The sequence below is a fragment of the Kryptolebias marmoratus genome, linkage group LG12 (genome assembly GCF_001649575.2).
Source record: "Kryptolebias marmoratus isolate JLee-2015 linkage group LG12, ASM164957v2, whole genome shotgun sequence".
Taxonomy (NCBI): Eukaryota; Metazoa; Chordata; class Actinopteri; order Cyprinodontiformes; family Rivulidae; genus Kryptolebias; species Kryptolebias marmoratus.
The window spans coordinates 8268979-8295109 of record NC_051441.1 but is presented as its reverse complement, the minus strand read 5'-3'; the positions used below and the strand labels follow the sequence as shown (position 1 = coordinate 8295109).

Here is a 26131-nt window from a genome sequence, read left to right as displayed (position 1 = left end):
CCCCCCCCCCCCCCCACACACACACACACACACCACACACACACACACACACACACACACACACACACACACACCCTGTCCATGCACAAACAGCTTTGCACATACACTTGCTACGAGCTAATGTCTCAATAGCTCTGTAGACAACATGGGGAGAATGTGTCAGACCTGTAGGTACATGCCACCCGGATCGTAGCCAGCTGCTAGTGTGTGAAGCAGGAGGAGCAACACCTGCTCGCTGCTCAGATAGGAGATAAACCTGGTGAGAGTCAGCTTTCCCACAGGAATGTAGGCCATGTTCTTCCCACTGGCTCGTGAGCCCAGACAGACCTCCAACCACCTCGGAAAACTATGCCTTAATCAGCATCGGAATTGCTCTGTGACTTCATTTGTTTAAAACCACTAATTTTAATTTTAGGCTCAAACTCTTGATGTGGTGTTTTAAGATGAACAAAAAAAGGCGTGACAACGTTTATGTAATCATATCAAGTATCTCATTTCCTTCTGGGTCCAGATTGAATGGATGCACATATTTCATTTAAAGTGCCTGAGTTTACTGAACTTTAGTCATTAAACGTAATGACAACTTTATGTTTGTGGGGCATACTTTAACACACAAGCATCTCCATGCATACATTAATAGATTGTGCACAGAATGCTAATATTTGTTTTCATTTTCTCAGTTCTACCTGCAGGCGAGGCTATCGTGGCGAGGAGCTCGGTTAGTGCGCCCACTAGTGCAGTTCTTCCTAGTGATGCTCGCCATCTACACCGGCCTGAGCCGCATCTCCGAATACCGTCACCACCCCACTGATGTCCTCACTGGCTTCATCCAAGGAGGACTAACTGCATATTGGGTGGTATGTTAAAAATTATCTAAATAGTTGTAAATAATAGTTATCCTCGTCTTTACAGGATTTGTTAACTTAAACAATAGGGTCTTTCCTTCAGTTTTTCTCAGTCTGCTCACTCTTGGTGTTTATAAACAGTGAATGACTGACAGCATGTGTGGTCTGTGTATCTTTCCTGACAAGTCTTGTGTCTGTGCCTGCAGGCTTTTTACATCTCCTCCATGTTTAAGCCCTACACCCGTCCAGACCTGTCTCCCACGAGCACGTCTCTGGAGAGTCCACTGTCCAGTCAGCAAACTGTCTGCTAGCGGGTGCAACCAATCATTTCACAAATCAGAAAAAAAGAAAAGATGGACTGCAATACAATGTGGGGTTGCAGAGAAACTTTAGTATATAAGAAAGGGAATCAGTTGAAGAAGAATTTGATAAAGAAGTACAATCGAAAACATGCTTACACATTCTGGCACACTGATGCACATGCTGGCCTGCATTAATTTAATATATTCATTAGGGATGTCCCGATCAAAATCGATACTAATCTGTCTTAATTTAGTACTTGCATTTTGGATTTTACTATAGCATAGACTTGCAGATTACTTATTATAAGTACATTAAAGTGACTTTTTTTATACTGCTTGAGTAGCACTGTGTCTATATAGTGTTGGAAGGATAGGACATACTAGTACTAACAGCTCCAAAACACAACAAATACCTATTTTCTCTACCACAATCATGGGTTGATCACCCAGAGCAATAAATTCAGTGCCCTGATCTGTCATCCTTTCTGCTTTACTGCTGTTCTGTAATTGATCAGTACTTCAGCTCGATACTGGTGATCAGCTCGGGACATCTCTAATATTTACACATGTGAAATTCAGAAAGCACATGCAGAAAACATGCCCAGTGAAAAGAACTACAGAGTAATGTTTCAGATATATATATTTTTTATAAGGAATTTAAAAAAACAACAACATTACTTCCAAGATGATTTTTATAAGCTGCTAATGTTGAAAGTTTCCCCCTGGTGTGGAGGCATTTGGTTTAGCTTTCAGAGCACATCACTCTTTGGTTTTAGGTGATAAATGAGGAAAAAGCCAGCCTCCTCTTTCTTTGTGATCCCCTGGTCAGTTTGGAAAACATCGACCAGCAGCTGTGAACTGAACCCGGAACACCTCGGCTGTAAAGAAATCAACAGAACAACGAACGCTTGCTGCAGCTTTTAACAGTCTTTACCTCCAGAGCCTCTCTTCTAATCAGACTGCCCTGCATTGCTTTGACTATGACCTGTGTGTAAGCAGAAAAAAAAAATCAGTGTTTGTGCTGTAGTACAATGTTATCATTTTCTTTTGAGTAACCGAGGTAGTGAGTGGAAGGAATCTGACCTGGTAATTTCCCTTCTTCCTCTCTTCCATTTTTCTGTACTAACCACTTTTCTCAGAGGTGGAGGTTTGACTGAATTTTCGTAACCTCTGACTTTTGCCCCTGGACTCCAATCTCTGAGCTGCACCTTGATTTATGCCACTAAGGCAGGAGATGTTTGACTGCAACCCAGCCGCCCTCCTGTGCATCGTAAATAATAGCACTTGAACGTAGACAATGGAACTTTCTAATTTTAATCAATATTATATATTATCACAGTTGAATAATCAGTGTTTATTTTTTGTTAATTTCAGACTCATACATTGTATTTTTTCTTGAAAGTATAATTTTTCAAACTCTATGTAAATAGTTATATGAACCACACAGAATTTTAAAAGTATTAGTTCAAAATCTTGGACATATTTTACATGTTTGTGTTAGTGTGTTTATAGGTGCAGAGCGATGCTTTTGTACCTGTTGTAACAACTAGACTGAGCCACAGATATTATCAGAAAGCTATATTTTTTGTGTTTCCAGTAATTATTTGCTTTGTCTGTGAATGCCACAACGGCAGAAATAACCACTGTACTCAAACAACCAAACCATTAAAGTGAATGTTGAATGTTTTTGACTTCATGTGTCCTTTAAGATTGCTGTGAGTAAAAATAATAAAGGTAATATACAGTCTCTCATGCCCACATCTGGTAAATTAGCCATGAGGCGCAAAGACCCCAATATAAGACAAAACTCGAAAACAAAATCACAACTACAGAAACAAAATAATCTTAAAAACAGAAATCACAACATTTCACAAATAAAAATGAAATAAATATTTCAGAAATATCAATAAAACAGGAACAATGTTTTTATTGCAACATCGTAAACCACATCACATAAACGTTACGTAAAACACAAATGACTTGGGGGGAAAAAAACAACTATAAAACATTTTCTAAAATGCTGACATGTTTTTTAAGCCCCTGTGCATTTTATTTTCATTTCTGTTTTTTACCAAATTCTTGCACTTCAGTGCTGTTTTTGTTCCCAAAACAAAAACCCCAAAACTGCAACGATAAGTGGTTTGAACATGAGTTGTTCTCCAGCATTCATTGAGTTTCTTATATTGGAGCTCTCTCTCCTTCCTTCACACTCTTCCTCACTCTGCTGTTTTTCTGCACTTCTTTTCAAGTGCAGTGGAGCATGAGTGGCTGTTTCAGGGGGTCCTGCTACCATGGAGATGTTTAGCCTGATACAGGTTGGGACTTCTGAGACATTTTCTTTGTCCTTTTTTTTTTTCTTTCCCCTCTCTCCAGTCCACTTCCAGGCTTAAAGGGGGAGAGTAAAAAAGCAGTCCAGATCAGACAAAGAGAGCAAAAAAAAAAAAAAAAGAAGGAAGGAGGCTTTGGTAATGACTGTGTGTGTAACTGTAAACTAAGGCAGGAAAAGTGGTCCAGTAAGGGAAAGGGTCCTGGAGCAGTTGGCAGAACAGATGGGAGTGGGTAGATTAGTGAGAGTGAATGTGATGGGTGTGGGGTATTGGGTGTCAAAATGAGAAGTAATTTAATCATAGTTTTGTTTTCTTTCGTGTTATTGTAACTAAGGAGACACATTTCATTCCTGTATATGTGCCCATGCTTGTGTGACAGGTTCCTGTCTTTCTGTGTCCGCCTCTCTACTTGTTATTGTTTGTATTTAGGTGTGTGTGAATGAGATGAGTGAGGTGAAAGCTTCACTGCTCGCAGCTTACACACCTTGTCAAACATCTCGTTTACCCTGTGACTGGCGTACTCCCCACTAACTCTGCGGCCCGGGTGAAAATGAATGAGAAGTCAACAAGCAGGGGCAGATTCTCCATGTTTAGATTACTGAGGTCGAGTCAGAAGGGCCTCGGTATTTACTCTGCTGTGATTGTGCACACAGAGCGAGCAGTGGCCCTGCACTCTGGTCATTTTGGACAGGGGGGAGTTATTTGAACTCTAATCTCAACAGGTGAAAGCCATTTGTTTCTGCACGCTTCACTGTTGAAAATAATTAAAGTCACTCTTTCTTTCTTCCTTATACATTAACTCTAGAGAATTTTTTTGATAGGATTATAACTTTGTGAAGCTGTACAGATGCAGAAATCACAGCTCAGATGCTACTGCTGATACCAGTCAACACAGATAAGTCTGCTGCAAAAGGCACGTAGTTTCCCTCCACATCTTTAAATCTGATGAAAGAAAGGGCACCTGAATAATACCTATCTTTTTGTCTGACTATGATAACATCATTGGGGAATTTGCAGAACATCTAAATTCCTGTTCCCAAACCTTGCTTCTGACTGAAGTGATGAAAAGATCTTTCAACATAGAAAAAAAGATGCTTTTTCCTCATTCCTCAAAAAATACAACAACTCTTTGTTTGCTGCAAATCCTAATACATGCTGCAAATAGATTTATTATATTTATCTAAAGTGGGAAAACATTTGCCTTCATATATTCCCAATAAAGTAAGAGCTTTTTACTTTGTGTCTTCAAGGCACTGCAGATTTAGTCACTGGAACTGTGCCTGCCACTTTTCCAGCTATAGTCCAATTCTTAATAGAATTAAGAAGGATTAATGGCTTCTTTAGCATGCTCAAGTTCAGGCTGCTCCCCCTGCCTTGCTGCTTTGCATATTTTTAAATCTGCTATAGTAATGACAGTCATAAAGAGCACTAACTGTAGCCATTAGGACTGCATGTGGGCACATTGTGTCCTAAACTGAATTTATGAAGTATGATTTTTGCTGAAAGGAAGTTGTGTTTTCTTCACTTCTTGTTCTTCTCTCTAATTTTTGGGGATTAGGATGTGTGGACTCAATGGGTAAACTAAAAAAATCACAGCCAAAACAGACCCACAAAGAACTGACAGGTGATTAAAGTGGGAACTTAGGCAGACATTTGCATGCAGTTACTCAACAGAAAAATCACCTGTTCCTTTATCACACAAAAGACAGGCTAAAGTTTGGACACAATCATTTATTCTAAACTTCTGGAAACAAACTGTTAGGTATGCCCAAACTTTTCTCTGGTGCAAACATTACAAAATAGTGTTGTCTAGAACACACATGAGATATTAATACCAATGTGGTAAATTATAAAAACATTCAACTTATGAAAAGAATGTGAGATAGTTGGAAGCTGCCATTCACCCATCCATAACTCCATCATCATTTGGATCCACAATTTGTGACTGCGTCTAGTACTTTTGGGATACCATCCTGTTTACAAAATTTGTCCATGGATTGACATAAACATCTACCACAATCCCACAAACTTCCTCTGTGGGAGTTTCTGGTTCGTTTGGTGTCATCGAGAGCACATTTTCCCATCTGGCACAAACACAAACACAAACAGACTAACAAGTTAACACAATATCAGCCCAACTAACACAGCTGATAAACAACGAATCACTCAGAACAAAAGATTTCCTTAATGGATAAATTAATATTAAAAAATTATCTTGGTATTATTTTCTTTAGAAGAGGAGGAATGATGTTTGGATGGGGTGATACAAGAGCAAATGTTATCTGATAAGACACAACACCACAACGTGTTTATTTTAGTGTTACGTTAAACGGTTTAAGGCAGGGTGAACTTAGTTATCTGTTTTTATTGTATGATGTTCTCAGCCAGTGAGCTTGCTCTTCTTCTCCCTCTAAACCATAAACAAACCAGAAGTAAACACATTGAAACACACCTTCCAGGAGCTATAAAACTGACAGGAAAAGCTGTGACTCATAATGGTAACAAGTGTGTTGGACTTTGACTTAAGATTCTTCAATAAAACAAGCCTTCTTCTCAGAAACCAAACAAGAGATGATAGTTAAGACACAGAACCAATTTTTGTTGTTGTGCAGTTAAAACAATGAGAGATGTGTAATATAAACTGAGATAAAACTTCAAGCCAGACACCTTAGACTGTAAATTATATCTGCAATGCAAAAACAAGAATACCAGTATTAGAATAAAAATGTGAGCCAGAACTTGTGACGTCTCTGCCCGAATTGCAGTGAAAATGTGAGAGGAAGATCCAAGGTCAACAACTAAAGCTCTTGCAACACACTTTCACATGTGGTGGTAATATAACAGTGACATGTCACTCAGCCCATTTATCACTTCTACTGCTTAAAAATGGGCCTGTACACACTGATTCCCTGTTAGACCTAAAAGGCAGGTTTTGTAAGAGGTGTGTCTAAAAAAAAGTGGCTGTTTTTAACATTGTGTTCAACAGTGGTCAAAGTTGGGGTCAGGACCACATTCTAGGACTACATTTATTATTTGGAATTATGTCAAAAATATTAATTACATTTTAAAACCTGAGATAGCAAAGTATCACAAATGTGACATTTACACAGACAGCTTATGATAATTGTTGGGACCCATCAAAACTGAATGTTTATAATAAAGGCTTCTTTGCGCTCCAGTGTGAATACATACTGTACATGTTTTCACCTATTTAATGAGCATGTAAGTGTGATGATAGCTTATTGCCTGCAGTTTAATGAGCCTCCACACAGCAGGTAACTCACAATATTCCTCTAATTTCTTGTTATGAATGAGTAATTGATTTGTGTAATAATGGTTGATTAACATCACATACCACGGAAACCTGTGTATAATTGGTAAATTGGGGACTTTAAGTACAGAAGGTATTACATTTAACAACACTAATTCCTCATTATGAAATCTCCTCATCCTTTTCTTTTGTATTATGTGTCTATCTTGTTTGTTTTTCAAGCAGTAAAGACATGATGTCATGGGGCTGTATTTGGACAACAATGTTAAGTGGGCAGTACAGTTCTGCTCTTTGCCTCTGCCCTTTAATTATGTTTCCCCTTCATTGGTTTTGTTTACAGATAATGACGGCAGTGGAAAAAGTCAGGAAGCAAAACCTGTTGAAGGTAAGGACTGATAGCAGTAAAATTGAAAGAACACCAGTACAGAAACCACAGAACCATCTGTCTAGACACACAACAGCTGGGCAGAACTGGCAAGAATGTTAATAAAAAAAAATCAAATAAAATAAAAAATGAGGTGGCTGAACTTAGCTAATCGACAGCGCAAATTAGAGTCTTGTACAAGGGTGATATTTTGACTTTTACCAACAGAATAATCACAAGTGGAACTAATAACCCTATTAACAGCTCCACTGAATTTGGAAGTCCCACTAACACTTAAAATGGTCACTTCCATTGAAAACGTTTACAAGTTCACCTGTGTTTTCTATGCCATTGCACATCAAAAATGACTGCTGTGAAAATGACCTAATAACACTGGTTTTATTGAAAAATGTGTTAAAAGGAACGTTGCCTTTCGCAAGCTGCAACACTGCCTTTTTTACTTTCTTTTCTGGCCAGTTTTCCAGGCAATCGTCCCACTGATTTGCTGCACTGAATAATATGAAATTCTGTTTATTTAAAATAGGAATCAGTCAAGTGTGAATAGCAGGGCTACCTTAAGAAAACATGACAATGTTATGACATACTTACCTGACACTCACAAATGACTGCTCCAGTTCCCTAGAGCAATGAACTCTTGTACCCTGAAAGTCCTGTTATAGAAATTCCTTTGCAAAACAGAGAAAAGATTTTCACGAAGCATGCACAGCTCATAAACAAAATCAATCATATTGGTATTTTGAACTGTAGCGTCTACATACTTTCTCAGAAGCCTATTAAATGTTTGGCACATGTCAGAGCTTGCAAATGTACTTGTTTGCGTACCTGAACAGGTGTTTGTGAATAGAATTGCGTGCTTTTATGTACCCTCAAACATGCTTTTTAAATGTGTGAGGCTGCCGAAATATCAGAAGGCAGGATATATTTTTAAAAGCTTGATTGTCTCTGTAGGATTATCCCTCACAATGGACAGCTTTATCAGAGAGCTGGGATTGCTGTAACAAGACACGCTGGCCCTGGGTTTGCCTGACTATAGAATGAGACTTCAGCAAATCACAGGAGGGAAAAACAAGGAGACTAAAAAGAAGAAGTACACGGGGAAAAAGGCAAGGAATAGAGAAAGCAGGAAGAGGTGGAATGAAGTGGGAGAAAAACCAGAGGAGAGTAAAATGTACAAGCAGAAGTTGAATTGGGGGCCTTGGTTCAAACTGAGAGGTTTGTTTTCTGACAGAGATCCCTCTCAGGAGATTGTGCTGTAAAACAGATTATAGTAAAAAAGGCCTTCCAAGTTGCCCAACATGCACCTCACTAGCATGTGAGCAGAAACTGCTGGGATACAATTGCATGGTAAAATTTATTGAAGCAGCACCAAAGTTTTATAAAAGAATGCTTATTAGTTTTTTTCCCCCACAGACTGGTTTGGATCATGGATGTTTTTGATTACATTGTTTCAGTTGCTTTCTTTTACAGGATCTCTCAGCAGGATCAGATTGCTGTGCTCAGATGAACCAAACTTTAGAAAAGTGGAGGCTGTGGTTTAAAGGGGAGATTTGGCCAAACAAGCAGGGGGCTTCAATATGTGTGAACTACTGAAAAATGTAGATGGATTGCAGTGTACATTTCCTATATTTTCATGATAGCTCCACTTTGGGACTCATAAAAAAGATCCAATTTGTCTATTTTAATAATTTGCTGTACAATTACTGTTTTGCAAAACCTCTTAAAGTGACTATATATCATGTTTCTGTACATATTATGCTGTGAGTAAGACAAATAATTTTATTCCTGTAGAAAAGTCTTTGCATTTATAGAAATATGTAAATTTGTGTGTTTGTATTGGCTTGCTTTTCATGCTTGGAGGGTGCATAAGTCTTTTTGTGATATAAAATTTGTAACACTGAGTGGTTCTAGTGGTAATAGGTTTTATACTGACTGAACTGGTCAAACCAAAGCTCTATAAGAATTCCAGCACAATTTGTCTTTCACCAAACTCCTTTGGTGTTGTGCTCAGAATGACAAAAACGTCTTGCCTGTTTCCCTTGAAAGTGGTCCAGCTGACTGAGTGCTCATCTGAATCACTATTCTGTCACTTCTGAGCTTAAAGTCAAAGAAATTTTAAAAAAGGAGTACATCTTGGCTCTAATGCATGATGTGGAAAAATTCAGTGATCTCTGCAGAACAAAATAAATGTACTCCCAGTCAGGGTGTGAAAATGATACTATTTTCTCAAGCAGTCATTCCATTTTTTTTCTTGTGTTTTACTTTCACTCATGTGTATTGTAAAGCAGCTATGAAAGTTTGCCAACTCAATCCAAGCAGCCAGCAATCCTATTTTAAAACATACTCAGGATTTCTTGGATGCTTCTTACCTTCAGCCTTCACACCACAACTGGCAAACTTCAGCTGCTTTAAAAACAGAGCATTGCAAACTTTCAGGAGTTTAATAGACCTCTTTCCTGTTGATACAAGTCTTGTAAAACAGTGATAAAACTGTACAATGCATAGACAAAGAATGACAGATTGACTGGAGAGCAGTGAAGGAAAGAGATGGTTGTCTTGGTGTAGATAAACATGGAATGGCAAGCTCCATAATGCTTTATTTGGAAGGTAACTGGTCTTCTCTGCTCCCTGTAGATGTTTTACTTGTCCTTTGAAAGGCTGCTGAATTGAAATAGTCCTAGTAGATCTTCACATGTGAGCTGAAACATCTCCAAGAAACAAAAACTGAAGTCCAGTTGCCTTCTACTCAAGGACCTGTGATGTTTATCAACAACCAATTTCATGACATGACAAGAAATACTTACGTTGTTTCAAGATTGCAATGTTTTTACGGCTAATTTGTTTTTTGAATTAGGGATATTCATATGCAGCAAATTACAAGCTCAACACCAGTAGTAGCAGAATTGTACTTATCTGTCCTAATAGTTCTGTTTAGACTACTTGAAATTCAAATTTCAGACTCAGAAATTCATCAGTGAGAAATTTGTAACATGCATGACTTAAAATGTGTTTCCAGGATTTCCTTTGTCTTTACTTCTTTGTTTGTGCATGAGCTTTGAAGGTATTCTGAGTTTGATGTTTTGCCATCGGGCAAGAGATTTAGAATGCCAAAATAAACTGGTTAAACAATTCATTCATTCCTTCTGCTGTCAAGATATCAAATATCAGCAAATATGTTTGTGTGTGTGCTTCAGTGTGTATGTTGATTTCTTTATTTAGAAGGTTTACATGTTTTACTTTGTGTTTATGTAGGTTGATATTAATAAATGATCACAAATCATTCTAATTGTTAAAATGTAAATCTCTGTGACTGGAGGATTTCTTTATTACTCTTATTTAAGCTCATGTGAGTTAGATATTTGATTATATTTTAAGATACACACTTTTGCTTTACTCTGCTGAAGGATTATTTTCATGTTAGTCAGACAAAGGAGTGTAAAAGAGAAAGTGGGGAGGACAGAGACACAGAAGAAGTAGACAGCGTTGAGGAGACAATAAAGGGCCCGCATTGAGTAACACAGACTATGTTCTGTCTTTTCTCGGTGGACCAGAGAAGATGCAGTTGAAATGATGTGTGCTGGACCATGACAACTTCTGTTTTGTCTTTTCACTGTGTGGTTATGTGTGTGTCTCTGATTGAGTGAAAGAATAATGGCAGGGGCCTCTACGAGGGCTAAGACGTGTCTATTTTCTTGTGATTACAATATATTAGGAGTAGTGCCATCTTCCACAAACTGTCCTTAGTAGAATATATGCAATGTAAAGGCAGTAACACAAGTTTATTTCTTATTGTTTCAAATTTATTTTCCTCCGTGAGAGAAAGTATTCTGACTCCATTCAGACCTCATACTGATAGAAAGGTATGAGCGTTCATAGGACAACGTGCCTCATGGCCCACATGACAACGGCCTCCCCTTGTGTCTGGTGTGTAAAACGACAGGACCGGTAGAGAAATAAGCAGCTCTTTAACAACTGCTTCACTGGATACTAAACACACAGATACACACAGATAATAAGAGCTCAATCAGAGCTTATGATTACAATGCCTAATCAACAATAAAAATGCAGTTTTAATTTATACAAGTCTCTATTGGGGAATTGTTATTATAGATATGTGGGAAAGTGCAGATACAGTATTCAGAATAAGGTGGCAGTAATGGCCCTTGAAGGTGGTTTGCTCACCTTAAATAAACACAAGAATAAAAAAAAAACTTGGCAATTTAGGGAGTAAACAAATACAAATAATTATTAGATATCTTAAAAAAACTAAATTATTTCACAGAATTTAATTATAGTGAGGGTGTGAGAATATAGATATGATAATCAAAGAGGAGCACAAGTACGTAAGAGTCAAGGGGGAAGGTGAAAATATAGATAGAATTATAGTAGAATATTTATAGATGAAGATAGTTGTTTAGACCATCATGAACTACACTCCAGACCAGTAAGTGGCGGTAATGCTACGAAAAGTTTTTTGCCAACCGCCAAAAAACCCGACAAGAAGAAGAAGAAGAAGAAGAAAAAAAAAAACTTGGCACTTCCTTGTTTTTTGAAACGGTAGAGCTAAGCTTAGCAAAAATGAATTTCAAAATAGGACTTATTGTCTTTGTTTTTATATCATCATGCTTTGGACAAACATCTGGTAAGACATGAAACATTATGATATCTAGTTCTACATTGTTTTTCATTCATTTAATGGAATGTTGGAGGAAAGTTGAGAAAAACTTTTACTTCCTGTATTTGTTTTGGCGTGCTTTCTGTTGTTGTATCAGGATCGTATTGTTTTTTTTTTATTTTGGGTTTCTTACAGGTTGCAATTTGATAAACATAACTTGCAACGACATACTCAAAGCTGATGGATACAGATTCAGTCATGGGTGTCCTGTGGGAAGTGAGGTGTTTATCCATGACAGCAATAAGGTATTTTGGTTTGTATTTCAACTCTGTAGTGGCTCACATTTTACAAATTAAAATTGGAAGGGGAAATTAAATAAAATCAAAAGTTAAATAAAAGTTAACACCATTTTCATCATCTGTTATAGACCTTGATTGCCTATGTTTCTTCTGGCAAAAAGACTTTTGGCCGTTTGTTGGAAGTAGAGGAAATAGACAACCATTCAGTCACTACAAAAAGCTGTCGAGACCTCACAGTGAAATGCATCATTACTAATGTGAGTATTTAATGTGAATCAGCTCAGGTCTTAATTATAAATGTGAAATATATATTGCATCTCCAAAAAACTTTATTTTTGTTTTATAGGACTTTATTGAGGAGCGCTGTCTGTATTTAAAAGCTATTGGTGAGGCAAAAAAACCCAACAACCTGTAATTGTTTTAATTATGTATTTAATTGTAATTATATTTAAATATATATTACATATACATAAAGTTATATTATATATACATAGTATATTCATTTTTCTACTTTTTTTCATTTTAAACAGAGAATACTGATCCTAATCCTAAACCTGATCCTGATCCTGATCATGACTCCAAACGTGAGTGAAAGTGACTTTTGTTCAAGCAGAGATTTTTCATTGCTTTAGTTATTACAGTAAATGAATTAGAATAAAGTGAACAGTAAAATTAATGTTTGACAATAAAATATTTTGTTTGTCATCCAGTAAAAACAGCTCTGATCATCTGTATTGGCATTGGCATTGTGGTATTTACACTCGTTGGCTGGTATGTTCAATGGAAAAAAGAACAAAAGTAAGTCCAGCTGTTTCGACTTCCTCATTTACTTCTCCACTGCTTTTTCATGGGCTCAGACATTTTGTTGATTGTTTGTATGTATGTATGTATGTATATATATATATATATATATATATATGTGTTTTAACTCAACTTTTTTGTTTAAACACACATAAAAACATTCTGCCAGTAAATGTTGCAAGTAGTCAAAGGGTAATTAGAGTTTTATATAATTGTGATATTCTTAATAGAGTAGTCATTTGTAAGTGAACTTTATCTTAACATAATTTATTTTATGATTGTCTAAAATGTAAATGTATTTTTTTTCCCTTTAAGAAGCCAAGATGGAAATGGATTCCAGCTGGTCAGAACAAGAGATTTAGAAAGTCAATCCAACGGTAACATCAGGTGAGCCGACGGTCAAAAACTACTTTCAGAAGAGGTCAGTGAAGGTAAACAAATAAATAAATGAATAAATCAAATTCTTATATTATCTTTGATATTACAGGAATGGAAATTATTTGAGTCAAAGTGGTGAAAATGATCCTGACGACATACTGGAAACTGTTTGCAGGTTAGATCCACACTTTAATAGTTGTGAATCTTTATCCACCCTGAGCCTCTTTCTTAACTTTGTGTGTGTGTGTGTGTGTGTGTGTGTGTATGAGTGTGCATTTATTAATAAAATGCAGTCTAGACTTTAATCTGCTAAAAGCCACCTTTGTCTCCAAAGTATTGATTCAACAGATAATGTCAAGACTCCTCATACTTTCAGTCTAGACTGAAACTCTGGAAAACTCAGCTTAATCTAAAGTGATAATTTTCTTTTCTTTTTTTTTTAGTTTGTCCTCCACTTTCCTTTTAAGATTTAGTGCAACTGCTCAGCAATTCGCCTGTGCAGGTAGTGAAGGAGCTGTATGCATTTCTTACTTAATGTTTGTTTTGCAGCAGAAACACAGGAACCCCCAACATCACCAGTCACTCCAATCACAGACCAATGCACAGGTACACTTTCAGAAGCAAAACTACTTTCTTTATTGTCTATTTTTCTTTTGTTGTTTCGGTTACCATTTATCTTAAAATGACTACTTTGTACATTTGCTTCAGGAACCAAAGGGATGATCCAGGAGGAGAAAATGGCACTAAAACAAGAAATATGATCAGGTATGTCTGTATTTTTGACCAAGGAGATATTTGTAGTGGTTTTTTTTAATAGCAGAGAAAACCAGTGTGGCCAATTGTTTGGTTTATATTTTTAAGTTTATCTAATCAAACTTTTAAGAGCATGAACAAAAGATTCCCTTTTAAAGGTGATTGTGTGTTTACACCTTCATTTACACCCAAGATAAAGCATTAAAGCTGCTCAAACATAAAATGTGCATCCTATATCAAATGGTGCAGTTTACTCTAGTAATCTACTAGATATATTGAATGTAATTCTGAAATGCGGGTTCACACTCAGTGTAAACAAAGCACTCGGTTGAATCCACTGAAAAACACGTGGAAGCTTGAGTCACATGATTGACCGCTGTAGTCTGTGTCGGTAAATAAATATGGTGATAAATAAGTTTATGGTTTGTAAAGTAAAATAAAATTTTAAAAAAATATGAAACTGTGAGATGAAAAATTTAAATGAAATGCAACATAACCTTCTGTGAGTTTCCTTAACTGACCTGCTGTTCTCACCTTTCTGATAACTAACAACCACGGACTTGTCCTCCAGGAGCAGGGATGCAGACGGTGGACAAACTGCAGGACATCTAAAGGCTGAGGACAGCGAGACTGAAAGACAACTACTGCTCTCAGACCAGCCGTGAGACTGCCACTTGTCATATCACAACTCATTCATACGTGTTACAAAGGAGAAATCTAAGTCACTTTCCAATTTTCAGTTTCCTTCACATCGCTTTTGATTTGACCCTCCTTCTGTTAACATTTCTCCAGGGTAACTTTATGTACACTTCCCCCTAGCAAGGAGGATTCTAAACCTCAGAACTCGTTTTCTTCAGAAAGTAAACACAAACTAAGCCTTGCTGTTATTGTGCAGCTTTTCATGTCTCAGTTCCTCCTTGTTTTTGCCTCCAGAGCTGCCGATAGAGGTTTGGACGTGACAAATGAAGCTGAAGCCTTGGTGAACAAGGCTGGCTTCGGCTACGTGAGCAGGTGCTCGAGTGCACCGGTAAGTAGAAAAAAAAACAATCTACATTTTTTTAATCTATACTTTCATGTTTACATGTTTGACTTTTGTCTCTCTCTCTCTTTTAATTGGTTAATTTATTTGTTTGCTTGTTGCAGAATATCGACGTGGAGTCAGGACACAAAGAAGAACCAATAACATAATAATAATAATAATAATAATAATAATAATAATAATAATAATAATAATAATAAATAATTACAGTCACAATGTGATACATTAGCTGACATATGGATCAAGTTCAGTTTTTTTTTTGTTAAAATAACCACTTTTCTACCCATAAAAAGGTATTTTTAACATTTGAATAATTTAAAAAAAAGATCAGGAAAAAAATAAATTTAGATGAGGTGATACACGAATGAGAAAGTTTAATTAAAAATACAGAATATTATCAGTAATAATGTCTACTTTAAGATAAACGTGAACATAATATTTAGATAAACAGTCAGATAATCGAACATTACAGCTAAATGTCATACAGTCAAGTCTTACAGCTGGAACAGCAAAGACTGGTCACATTTAACCATTTAAATTTTAAACAGGATATATATATTTTTGATTATCATTTAAAATGCTGAGCTTGACCAAAGAATGGGTGAACCAAAGACATGTCAGAACATGTAGCACATATTGGCTGTTAGAGAACCTAAAGTGATAACCATTATAATATAAAAAAACATACATATATACATACATATATTTTCTCAAACTAAAGAGAAGTTATAAATTGTTCTTTACTATATCTTATATAAAAAAGAACAAATTTTATTGTATATAGGCTATGTCTGTTTTAAAATTTACAAATTTTATTTCTCATTTTTGCTTTTTGTGTTGCTTATAATCAATAATCTCTGCCTTTACTTTGTTATTATATTCAAGCAAAATATGTTTTTGTTTTTTTTAATCTGCTAAATTATATATGTTTTTAATTCATTCTTTTGGGGGTGTTTTAGGTTTAGGTTTTCTTTAAGTCATGTTTATTCTGTATTAACTCTCTTTTTGTTTTTGTTTTTAAAAAAACTTTTTACAACTGTATGTTTTATTACAAAATATTAACAATGTTTATTTCAATTTATATTTTTTAATGGGTTTTAATGCAGTATCTTACAGATATTGGGTTGCTTTTCTGAGCTGAAATAAATTTACTCTGCTTTAGAGCTTCCTGCTCGTTCACACTGAGTCCCACACTCGAACCACAAGGAGGCAGTAAACAGTCATGAGTCAGGAAGCTCTGAGCATCGTGGGCTGTATTGGTTCAGAATCTATTAATTTTATTGAGTAATGCAAATGCAATTATTATGTATTTTTCCAGATTGTAAAAGGATCCCAGACCGATCCCTTTTTGAACTCCGAATTTCTCTCATCAGTCACTGTAGGAGGAAATAAAAGTTATTTTGTTTGAACAAATCAATGCCCCCTTACTGTACAGCTGATTGACTATTGTGTGGCCCCTCTGCAATCAGGGAGTGGGTTCGAGTTGATCGCTGCGTGCTCATACTGTATGCTGCTTTGACCTAACTAATAAAGGACTTTAAGTGCATTCCACATCACTTGGTCTTTCAAGTGTTAAATGCTACGTGTTACAGATTGGTTGCTCCCGTGGCTTGATGTATGGTAGTAATTACAGTAATACACAAACACATAGGAGTTCATGCTGAACCTAATACATTTCCTCTCTATCTCCTGGGATCTGCTGACAGTTGCTGTGAGCCCTGCTTTGTCAATGTCTGGCTCTATTTTAAGCTTCCCTAAATGTGCAATGACCTTGAAAAAGCCCTTTTTTACTCTCAGATGGACTGAATGCCAAGAAGTGAGCATGGCAGGGGTTGCAGGCCTTGTTGCTCATGTTTGATGTGTTTGTGTATGGGAAGTGTTACTGTAGCACTATAGTGAAAAGAGGGTGATTGAATGGTCAGTGCCTTCAAGCCTCCTCTCTCAGGGAGTGTCATGCAAAGGACATGAAGAAGACAGGGCTGATGGGTGGATAGGTGGTGGGTGAGTCACTTCAACTCACTGTATATGGATCTAAAAAAATGCCTGGGCAAGGTACAGTTAGGCTCAAAGTGTATATAAATTATGCATCAATATTTTTTATTTTGTTCAGGTACACTAAAAAGGAAGCTACAGTGGATATAATTCAGTAACATCCTCAATTGATCAGGGTGATCACAGTTTCTTATCCTTACGCTGGCGAAGGCTGTTGTGCATTGCTCTGGCAAATGGCGAGCAAATTGAGTTGCATTGAGAAATCAGTAATCTGTACTCACACTGCAGTTATTAAAAGATTACATCAGGGATCACACTACACGGTATGATTAATTAACCTTGACTGATGCTTTAGAAAGCCGAACACAGCGGAGTAATTATCCCCACTGGTGTGCATGTACCTATATAAACATATATGAGTAGATCTGCTGATAGCTGGTCTGTTCTTACTAATACTTCCTCAGGTTTATTGTACTGAAACAAAGAATTATTCCATTTTTGTAAAAAGCTCTTCTGTTCACCCCTTTATTCAGGTGCAAAAAGCTTTTTCTCAGCCCTAACCAAGCAACAAATGTACTGCACTTTGTCTTGTAAACTGACAGCTTGCTTTTCTCTGCATCTTTATGATCACTTGCAATGTGTGCTTTGTACACAGGCCATTGTTTGACTGAATCATTATCTCAACCACCAGGTCAAATCTGCATATGTATGCTGTGTAGCTCAGAGGGCCACAGACTCAGACAGGAACTGAGCTGCTTGGCTTTACTGCTTTGTTTTCTCAAATGAACATCGCAGAGCAGCTGTGACCAGCCGGAAAGTGAGATTAAAAACACATTAAAAGTATTCTAGTATTTTAGTTTTTATACTGGCTAATAAAAATAACACAACTATAGTGTATAGAGTGCAGCTGCTCCCACACAGCCACCTTCTGACCTTCTGTCAGACCTTTAGGACATTCTCAGAGAAACCTCTTAAACATAACGACTGTATATTCTTAATATTTTTATTAATATGTGTTGATACAAGGTCGCTGCAACCTGCAATGCTGAAAACACTCACAGAAAATTATTCCCTGTGGCCCAGAGCGCTGTCAAAGCAATGACTGTGAGAAAATTTTAATTAAATGAGACAAATAAAATCATTCCAGTAAGAAAAAAGAAATAGGATTTGTTTACAGTCATCGTGAAATAAATTAAGTCCCCTTTAAAACCATTAGTTTCACATTTCAGGACATTAAAAGTCATTTTGTTTTGACCACGTTTAAAAATTAGGTGAATCAGTCTTGGATGACCATCAACACTTGCCATATTACACCTGTGTATTTATTTAATTATTTAAAAAAAAACCAAAGTGCAAAAGTAGACGTGGAAAAGACTGAAACCAATAACTTAATAGCTTGTAGAACCACCTTTAACAGCAATAACTTAAAGTAAGTTTTTTGTATGACCTGAATGAATTTTGGCTTTAATATTCTGATTCAGTTTGTTGAAGTTTGAGGTTATTTGTTTTTGTACAGCTCTAGGGCCCTTGTACAGAATTTCAATCGAGCAGAGCCCCGCACTTTGATCAAACCACTGCAACACTTTGATTCTTTTATTTTTTTGACCACTGTGTTTTAGATTTGCTGCTGAGCTTGGGGTCACGGTCCTGTTGCACGACCTAATTTTAGCCAAGCCTGAGCTGTGAGACAGATGGTCTCATATTAGACTAGAATACTTCAGTTTACAAAGTGGTCAACTGAACGGCTGCAAGGTGCTCAGATCTTTCAGGTCTTGTTGCTGTAAAACAAACCCAAATCATTACAAATAGTATAATTTGTACCTTTATCCTGCACATGATTTTTTTGTTTCTACCTCTTATGTCTACATTAGTCTTGTGTATTTAAATAACACTATTTAAACCTCATGGAATGCAACCTTTTAAACCAAAATCACAGTGTCTGATCTTTTCTTTGGAAAAGAAATCCTTCCAACCAACTCCTGAGAGACCATCTGTTTTCAATGTTTTCAGCTTGTGAACAAACGGTCTCACATTAGAATGATGAGTCCAAAAAAATTGCAAATGGTTTTTTAATCTGATAAACTACAATTGCTCTGCTAAGACTACTGCTCGCGTCTAAACTCACTGACATGGTGTTACCACACACATAAAGGCTCCAGACCTGCAAACTGCCAAAAACTCCTGCTTTTGCAGAGGCACTCACTCATGCTGATGATTTGGTAATTAAATGCATTTGATTAGCAGCAGCACCTGGCTGTCAGCTACCCTTTCAATTCCTATGGATACACTGAGGGGGTGCTTAATTTTTCACACACTGCTTCTGCATTTTGCTAAATAAATCCACTGGTTAAACTAATCAGTCATGTGTTGTTGTTCATGTGAGGCTGTGGTATTAAGCCCTTATACTTAAAGCCTTAAAATTAAAAAAAACTTGCTCAGTGTAGAAAGGTCTTAGTGGTGAATCATAAATTATTCATTTGATAAAAACAATAAATGCTCCAAAAACTGTAAAACTACTAGCACCAATTATTTCATTCTATAAATTTAAGCTTTTTCAGGAACGTCTGATACTGAGCAGGTTTTATTGCGCTTCACTACTCCATAAGTGCTCAATTCCACACCTTTAAATCTGTCAACTTCACAAGTCGATGAGTGTAACAACTTTATAGTTCTGTCTGATTCCAGGGGAAACTATTACACCCCTTGGATAACATTGATTATCCCACTGAAACCTTTAATAGCTATTTTTTGATGAAAGACACAAACTTTTGTACAGTAAATTTACAGAACTAAACAAAAGTCTTGACCAGCTCCTTCTTGTAAATTGTACCTCAAAGAAGCTTTGATTTATTTTTAAAGTGGTATATATGAATATTGTTCCAGCATTTTGAAGGTCTTGTACTTTTTTCTTTAGATGTTTGCTGCTTTTTTAAAACAATTTTAGTTCATATCTTGTATCGGACCGCTTGTTTGTTAAATCTCTTATCACAGAAATCCTTTGAGGATGAGAAAAACACACCAAAATTCAAACGATCAGTCAAAGTTGTGTTGACACATAAACGATTTAGCAAACAATCTCTTTTAAAATATTATTTAAAATAATATTTTATTACTAGCACCCATTCTCAACAAGACAATCCCCCCCCCCCTTTTTACCTGCCAAAAAATAACTATATAAATATTGTTCTTTTTACCCAAAGAGCTCTAAAACAAGGGGTTAGTATTAAATAACTTATCAACAAAAAATACTTTTCTGACAAAGAAAAAAAAATACTGAACTGGAAATGATATGATTTAAAATGCCTCCAATTTTCAAAGAAAAACTGATAGATCTTACAAAACTTGGAGAACTATTCAGCATAACCACTTTAAATGATTACACAGAAGCCTGGCGCAGTGGAGGCCTAAATAAAGAAATGAGGAGGTGCCACAGATGTTTGTACAGTTCTGTACCGATCCTTTGTGGGTGGCGAACACTACAGTTATAGTATGCTAACCATGTGTCACCATGTTTTCATGGCCCACAGCTCAATCTACTGACAATCTACTCAGAAACAGTGATAAATGTAGGAGAAACAAACAAAAAAGAAACATGAGCATATAGGTAATCTGCTGTTGTTCTATTTGAGCAAATATATATAAATACCAGCATATAAATACCAGAGCTGTATCTGTCTATAAAACTATCTAACCTATTGCACCCATCCAGAGGACCGCTTGTTGTTGATCTCACTCTGTGCATCCAAGACAACATTGACCTGTGTCCTGAAATATTAGGACAACCCAATAAACACATTTACAGCACCTTTGGTGTGGAGAAATCTTCATCGCTGCTGTTTAATTTCTATTACAACCCTAAAATTAGTTCATACGAACCACGTGAACACAAAAAAATTCAATAATAGAAATGTGCTGCTTTAAGTTTTCTCTTATTGGCTTTCAAGAAATTCTGTTCAGGAATTATCTCATGGTCATCCTAAAATCGTGCTTTAACCTGCTGATATGTGGCAGAGGGTTCACATTTTTAAGGCTTTATCTATTACACCTGAACAAAATCATATATTTTTATGCTAAATTTTTGTTTGTAACTGAACTTAATCTATGATTTGCCAGTGAGATTATTTTAAACTATAAAAGGATAAATTCTGGTGTTCAATCCACCATGTGCATCTTCTCATCTCTGCTTAACTTCTGTGCAAATTCTGCTCACCAGGAAGTTTTTCTCTCACACTGGCTTTGATTATGTTTTTGCTGATGTTTTCCTTGTTTGACCAGTCTTTGCTTCCTGCCCACCTGGAACAATGTGTACAGTGATATCAGCGTGCAAGAGGCTCAGCTGCAAGTGAACAGACTGTAGTCCCGCTGATACCGCTGTTTAATGATAGGCTGATCAGTCCCACAGCAGTCTTTCCTCAGTTGCACATCTCTAAAAACTAACTACTAACAACTAAAGCACACACGCGTCAAGTTTTTCCATTGGCATGGAAATGGAGTTGTGTAAGATATTTGCAAACAGAAACCAAAAACAACAGAAGGGGAAGAGTGAATTCTCTGCAGTAAATAAGCACCCCCAGAGTTATTATTGTAATCAGAGGTTTGGAGGGCTTTGAATGGCAGCGTAACTCCCATTGTGTGAGACTCCATGAGACTCCGTCCGACAGCGTGGGCTGCACACCTTCTACAGCATAATCACTATCATTTACCACAGTGCAGCCCTCCTCTGTTTATTGAGATATTAATCTGGGATAAACAAAGCTTTTGACAAAACAAATTAACACTCTCAAAGAAGTGCTGCACTAATGTGGTCTTTTGAGATTGATATTAAAATGTGAATGAGGTTAACGGGAGGAGAAAAGAAGAGGAGTCGGGAGATGCTGGAATTAAGAGAAGGAGGCCCAAGGTGATGCACATTTCACCTTTCGTGGGGAGCATCTGCCTGAACAGTGTTTCTCTCTGCTGCGAGTCCCAGCTGAGATCAGCATCAGCATGTTTCGTCAAATACAGCAAATTAAGGACAGAGTTAATGATGATGATGATGAGAAAAAGGAGAATAAAGATAATGAAAGCCGTCTTCCAATTACCACTCCCATCATGGAGTGAATTGTTTTATCTTCAGTCCTGCATGCTAAAATACATTTAGCTGTCTTTATTTGATCAGTGAGTGTTGGTCCCATAAAATGCCCCACCACTGAGCCATAACATCTGCACTTCTCTAGCCCAGCACTGTGGCTTCGTGAATGCATGTGCATATTTGATTTTTTTTTTTTTTTCATTTGTGAACACAGACAGTTCACAAGTTCAGCGACAAATCCAGGTCATGTACCATCAAAAACAGTCTTACAGAAGTCCCCCCAACAGCTCAGGTGATGATACCAGCTTCTTCTTTTTGAGCCTCATTGTGCTCCACAGCCAATACAATGTTACTTAGGGAAGTAATTAGAATAACCAGAAGAAATGGAAGCAAATCCTTGTAATCCCTCGTCTTTATCTGTCTTTAACCCTCCTTTACTTTCAGCCTCAGGAGCTACAGCTAAAAGCTGTCCTTTGGGTTTTCTTAGAAGTGGGACACTCGCATCCCAGCCAAATGTCACACTCCGGTAGATGCATCTATTTTCTTCCCCCGCTGTGTCAATGTATCACATGCTTTTGCTGCTTGCTGCTGTTGTAGGGGGATCTGGTAAAAATAGAATGAATTAACCAATGTGAATGAATATCCTAAATATTCTTATTTTTAAGACCAACCCACAAATTATGCTTCTAAATAAAGCCTAAAAAACAGTTTTGAAAGGTTAAACAGATTTCAGTCATATAAAAGAACCTTGATGAGTATCTCTCCTAACAATGAATTCTGGTTGCACAAGTTGGCACATTGAAAACATGTTCCTCCCCCATCAGTCTATCTAGTCATTTTCATCGTATTGTGTTACCTCCTGTCTCACGAGGCGGTCTGATTTCTCCCGTCCTTCTTACGTATGAACACCGGTGTGAGAACAGCTTCCATTTGAGGCAGAAAAGTAATGGCTGAGATGAGTATCCCTCCAAGTGTGATGTGCATTCATTCACGTTGGGGAAAAAAAAAAAAAAGCTTTTCAAAGGTGTGTGCACAGCAAAGTCTCGCACTCAGAAAATCACACACACCCACAGTCATATTCACACTTACACACACGCAGACACACGGGAAAATAATGAGTTGTCACATTAGACTCTGGAATAATGCTGAAACTATCTTTAAGAAACAGCAAAATGCAATATTCTCTGACAGCAAAACAAATGTCATTATTATACATGCTAAAACCCATGTTGTTAAAAGTATGTAACCTGGTTAAATTTTCCAAATAATACAAGAGTAAAATCAAATCACTTTATGGATGCTGTTAATCGCCTTCATGGTGCTCGTGAGGCACAGAATGACATTTGACAACATCTATCTCACTTTCCCCACAAATCCCATTCCCACCGCATTTTGAAAGCCAACCAGAGGAATGTCAAAGGTTAAATGTTAACAACATGTGACTGATTATATCGCATAAAAATTGTACCAGTATGTTTTTTTTTGTTCCATTTTCCAGTTAAATAAACCTCCTGCTCATCTTAATCAGTCTCACTCTTTTTCTTTGTCTGCCTGCCTAAAGAATTTCACAGAAAAACACAATAACATGGCAAAATCTAAAAAAAAAGAGTGAGAGATTAAGAACCGTGGGAGAGAGATAGAGTGTTTCATTCAGTTCACAAACTCCAAAACATTTTATTCTTCTCTTTCAACAATTTGTTGTACAAGAAGTCATTTTCATAATATTTATTACTTTTTGTTGCTTTTGATCATCTGGTGTCTGTATTTACATAGTAGGAATAAAGTAGTTTCATGTGTGGCTCCTATGTACATACCACTTGTTGGTCAGTGTGTCCGTGACGTCTGCAGTCCTGTTTGTCACGAGAACACACAGGAAGTCCATTTCAGTCAAGGCTCTAACAGCAACATACAAGGGAAGGGGGCAACTATGTGCACTTGCAGCCCCAGTAATTGAATACTCTCTTCAAACAAGGACAAGGCAGTCATTTAACTTTTCAAAGGCCTAAAGCAACCAGCCACAGAGAACAGTGGAGAGAGTAGCCCAGTCTGATGGGTGCAGGCTCTCCCGCTCTGGATGGGGAGTGGGGTGGGGTACAGCACCTCCTCAGTCTCTGTCTCCACCTAAACTCCACTTTGATACACGTGTCATTCACAGCAAAATGAAGGCAACTACCCTAACAAAAGCTCCTGCTCCCTTTTACTTAGATGGAGTACTGTCTTCGTTTTTGATGTTCAGAAACAAGCACTTCTTGATGAGTGTATGCATATGCGTGTGTATGTGTTTGCCTTGTAAATGTTCTAGTTTCTGTTCTGGCTCAAGAAAAACATATTTTTGGCAACAATGAAGAGCTCTCTGTGAGACATTTCAGGTAATAACAGTGTATAATATTCCCTGTCTCCACAGCTAACTACCTCTATCAAATGATAACATGAAAAAAAATCTTAAGATGGTAAGAAAGGAAAATGTGAACAAAATATAAAACAATATCCCCATCTCTGGAGGCAGGTCTGAAGAGAAATTACATAAAAAAGAACTTTAACAAAGTTTCAAAGTTTGAAAATATCTCAGGGTAAAGGGGGGTGGATTGGTACATTCAGTGTGCTGGACTTGGCCTTAGGGTACCGAAAACTGGGGATGACTGAGGTTAGACAGAGGTAATGAACACTCTGCCAAAAAACACTCATCATTCATCTCCTCATGATGGTGGAGAGTTGACGATAAAGGCTGCAGAGTCAGCGTTTTCTCATATGTAAGTTAAATAAAAGTCAAGAGAAAGAAAGGCAACCAAACAAGCAGAAAGTGGAGACACATGAGAAAGAGACCAGCTAGGAGGAGAGTCTGGCTATCACATTTGTCTCCAACTTCCTGCTTCAGTCTCCAGTCACAGGCTGGTGACCAGTTGCATTTGTCCATCTCCCTCATTGTGGACAGACTCCTGATTCTGGTGTCCCTCCCCACTTGGTCTTTGAGGTGGGGCCTGATAGAAGGTCTGCATGGGGGCTCCACGAGAACCCAAGGCAGGCCTCCCAGAACTATAGTACAGCTCTTCGGGGGGCTGAGCTGAGCGGGGCACAACCTCCAGTGGCTCAGGACTGCTGTCAGGGTAGGGCGAGTCACGCAGGTTGGTAATGCTGGTGTACAGGGAGTCATGGGCGGGGGAGTCTGGGGCTCTGCTGCTTCCCTGCCCACCACCGCTCTGACCACTGTGACCGCTGTGGCCGAGGCTCTCTGTAAGGTCAGCTGTGTAGCTCTCCGACTCCTCTGGATCACTCTGGTAAAGAACAGATTGGGCACGCTGCAACAGAAGGGGTTCTTCCAGAGCCTTATAAAGCATCTCTACATCCTGCGGCGTTCGCTGTCGCCCATCTCTAAGAAACTCATCGTCTTCATCTATGCTCACCGACGACTCTGGCCCAGATACAGTTGTGCCCCGACCAACCCCACCGTGAGGAGGTCCCCTGACCAAACTGCTGTATGCTCTGTCCCCTACATCAGCTCCACCCCCTCCAACACCACCTCTCAGGTTGTTGTGCACAAGCTCAGAGATGATCATTTTTTCAAAGGCTGCAGCGTCAGAGAGGTTCCTTCGGGTGCCTCCACCTCCCAGGGTTTCTGAGCTACGAGGGTTGAACATGGGTGAAGGACTGTCTCCTCCTCCGCCGCTTAAAAAGTCACAGCTGCCCCCGCCTCCACCTGATGGGCCAGTGCGCATGGAGTAGCTATTGTTGAAGTTACCATTTAAGGGAAGGGTTTCCATTCCACAGGGGTCACGGGGTTTAGAAAGTGTACTCTCTGGAACCAAAACACACAGACAGTTTTACATTATTTTATATGGTGCGATTTTAAATATCATCGAAAAAAGGAAAATGTTAATTAGACTTACTTGGGTCACGGAAGGTTCCTTCACATCCCAAAAGAAAAGCATGTTGAGTTAAAAAAAAGTGTAAGTTAGAGTCAACATTATTGCAACAAGAACAAAATGTGTTTTTTTAAAGATATTTCAGAAGGGAAGCAGTCAAAGTTTTAAAATATCACTGTTTTTCTGCTTTTTCTCA

General features: G+C 37.7%; 3 protein-coding genes across 10 annotated transcripts in view; 2 read left to right on the top strand and 1 right to left on the bottom strand.

Annotated features, from left to right (window-relative positions):
- ppap2d (phosphatidic acid phosphatase type 2D) overlaps positions 1 to 2838 on the top strand; it is a 16909-nt gene extending 14071 nt beyond the window's left edge. For both annotated transcript variants that reach the window (XM_025007850.1, XM_017425388.3), the window contains exons 5-6: positions 681 to 857; positions 1052 to 2838. In XM_025007850.1, the coding sequence (XP_024863618.1) occupies positions 681 to 857; positions 1052 to 1156 (282 nt within the window). In that variant the 3' untranslated portion in view covers positions 1157 to 2838. The remainder of the gene's footprint in view (positions 1 to 680; positions 858 to 1051) is intronic.
- Positions 2839 to 3609: 771 nt separating this feature from the next.
- Positions 3610 to 16497, top strand: LOC108241248. 2 transcript variants are annotated; one of them, XM_017425269.3, is made up of 14 exons: positions 3612 to 7130; positions 8079 to 11769; positions 11938 to 12047; positions 12170 to 12298; positions 12388 to 12427; positions 12572 to 12625; positions 12752 to 12839; positions 13158 to 13229; positions 13330 to 13395; positions 13770 to 13826; positions 13929 to 13985; positions 14545 to 14634; positions 14907 to 15000; positions 15117 to 16497. In XM_017425269.3, the coding sequence occupies exons 2-14, from the start codon at positions 11706 to 11708 to the stop codon at positions 15159 to 15161; spliced, it is 966 nt and encodes a 321-aa protein (XP_017280758.1). In that variant the 5' UTR covers positions 3612 to 7130; positions 8079 to 11705; the 3' UTR covers positions 15162 to 16497. The 2 variants fall into 2 exon arrangements, with proteins under 2 accessions (XP_017280757.1, XP_017280758.1); XM_017425268.3 differs by having other exon boundaries at positions 3610 to 7130; positions 8079 to 12047.
- Positions 16498 to 22224: 5727 nt separating this feature from the next.
- adgrl1a (adhesion G protein-coupled receptor L1a) overlaps positions 22225 to 26131 on the bottom strand; it is an 85811-nt gene continuing 81904 nt past the window's right edge. For 5 of the 6 annotated variants that reach the window (XM_017425360.3, XM_037978812.1, XM_017425362.3 and 2 more), the window contains 2 exons: positions 25960 to 25977; positions 22225 to 25868 (listed from right to left, as the gene is read on the bottom strand). In XM_017425360.3, coding sequence (XP_017280849.1) covers positions 24958 to 25868; positions 25960 to 25977 — 929 coding nt within the window. In that variant the 3' untranslated portion in view covers positions 22225 to 24957. Of the gene's footprint in view, positions 25876 to 25959; positions 25978 to 26131 lie in introns of all 6 variants that reach the window. The other variant, XM_037978813.1, reaches the window with a different exon arrangement.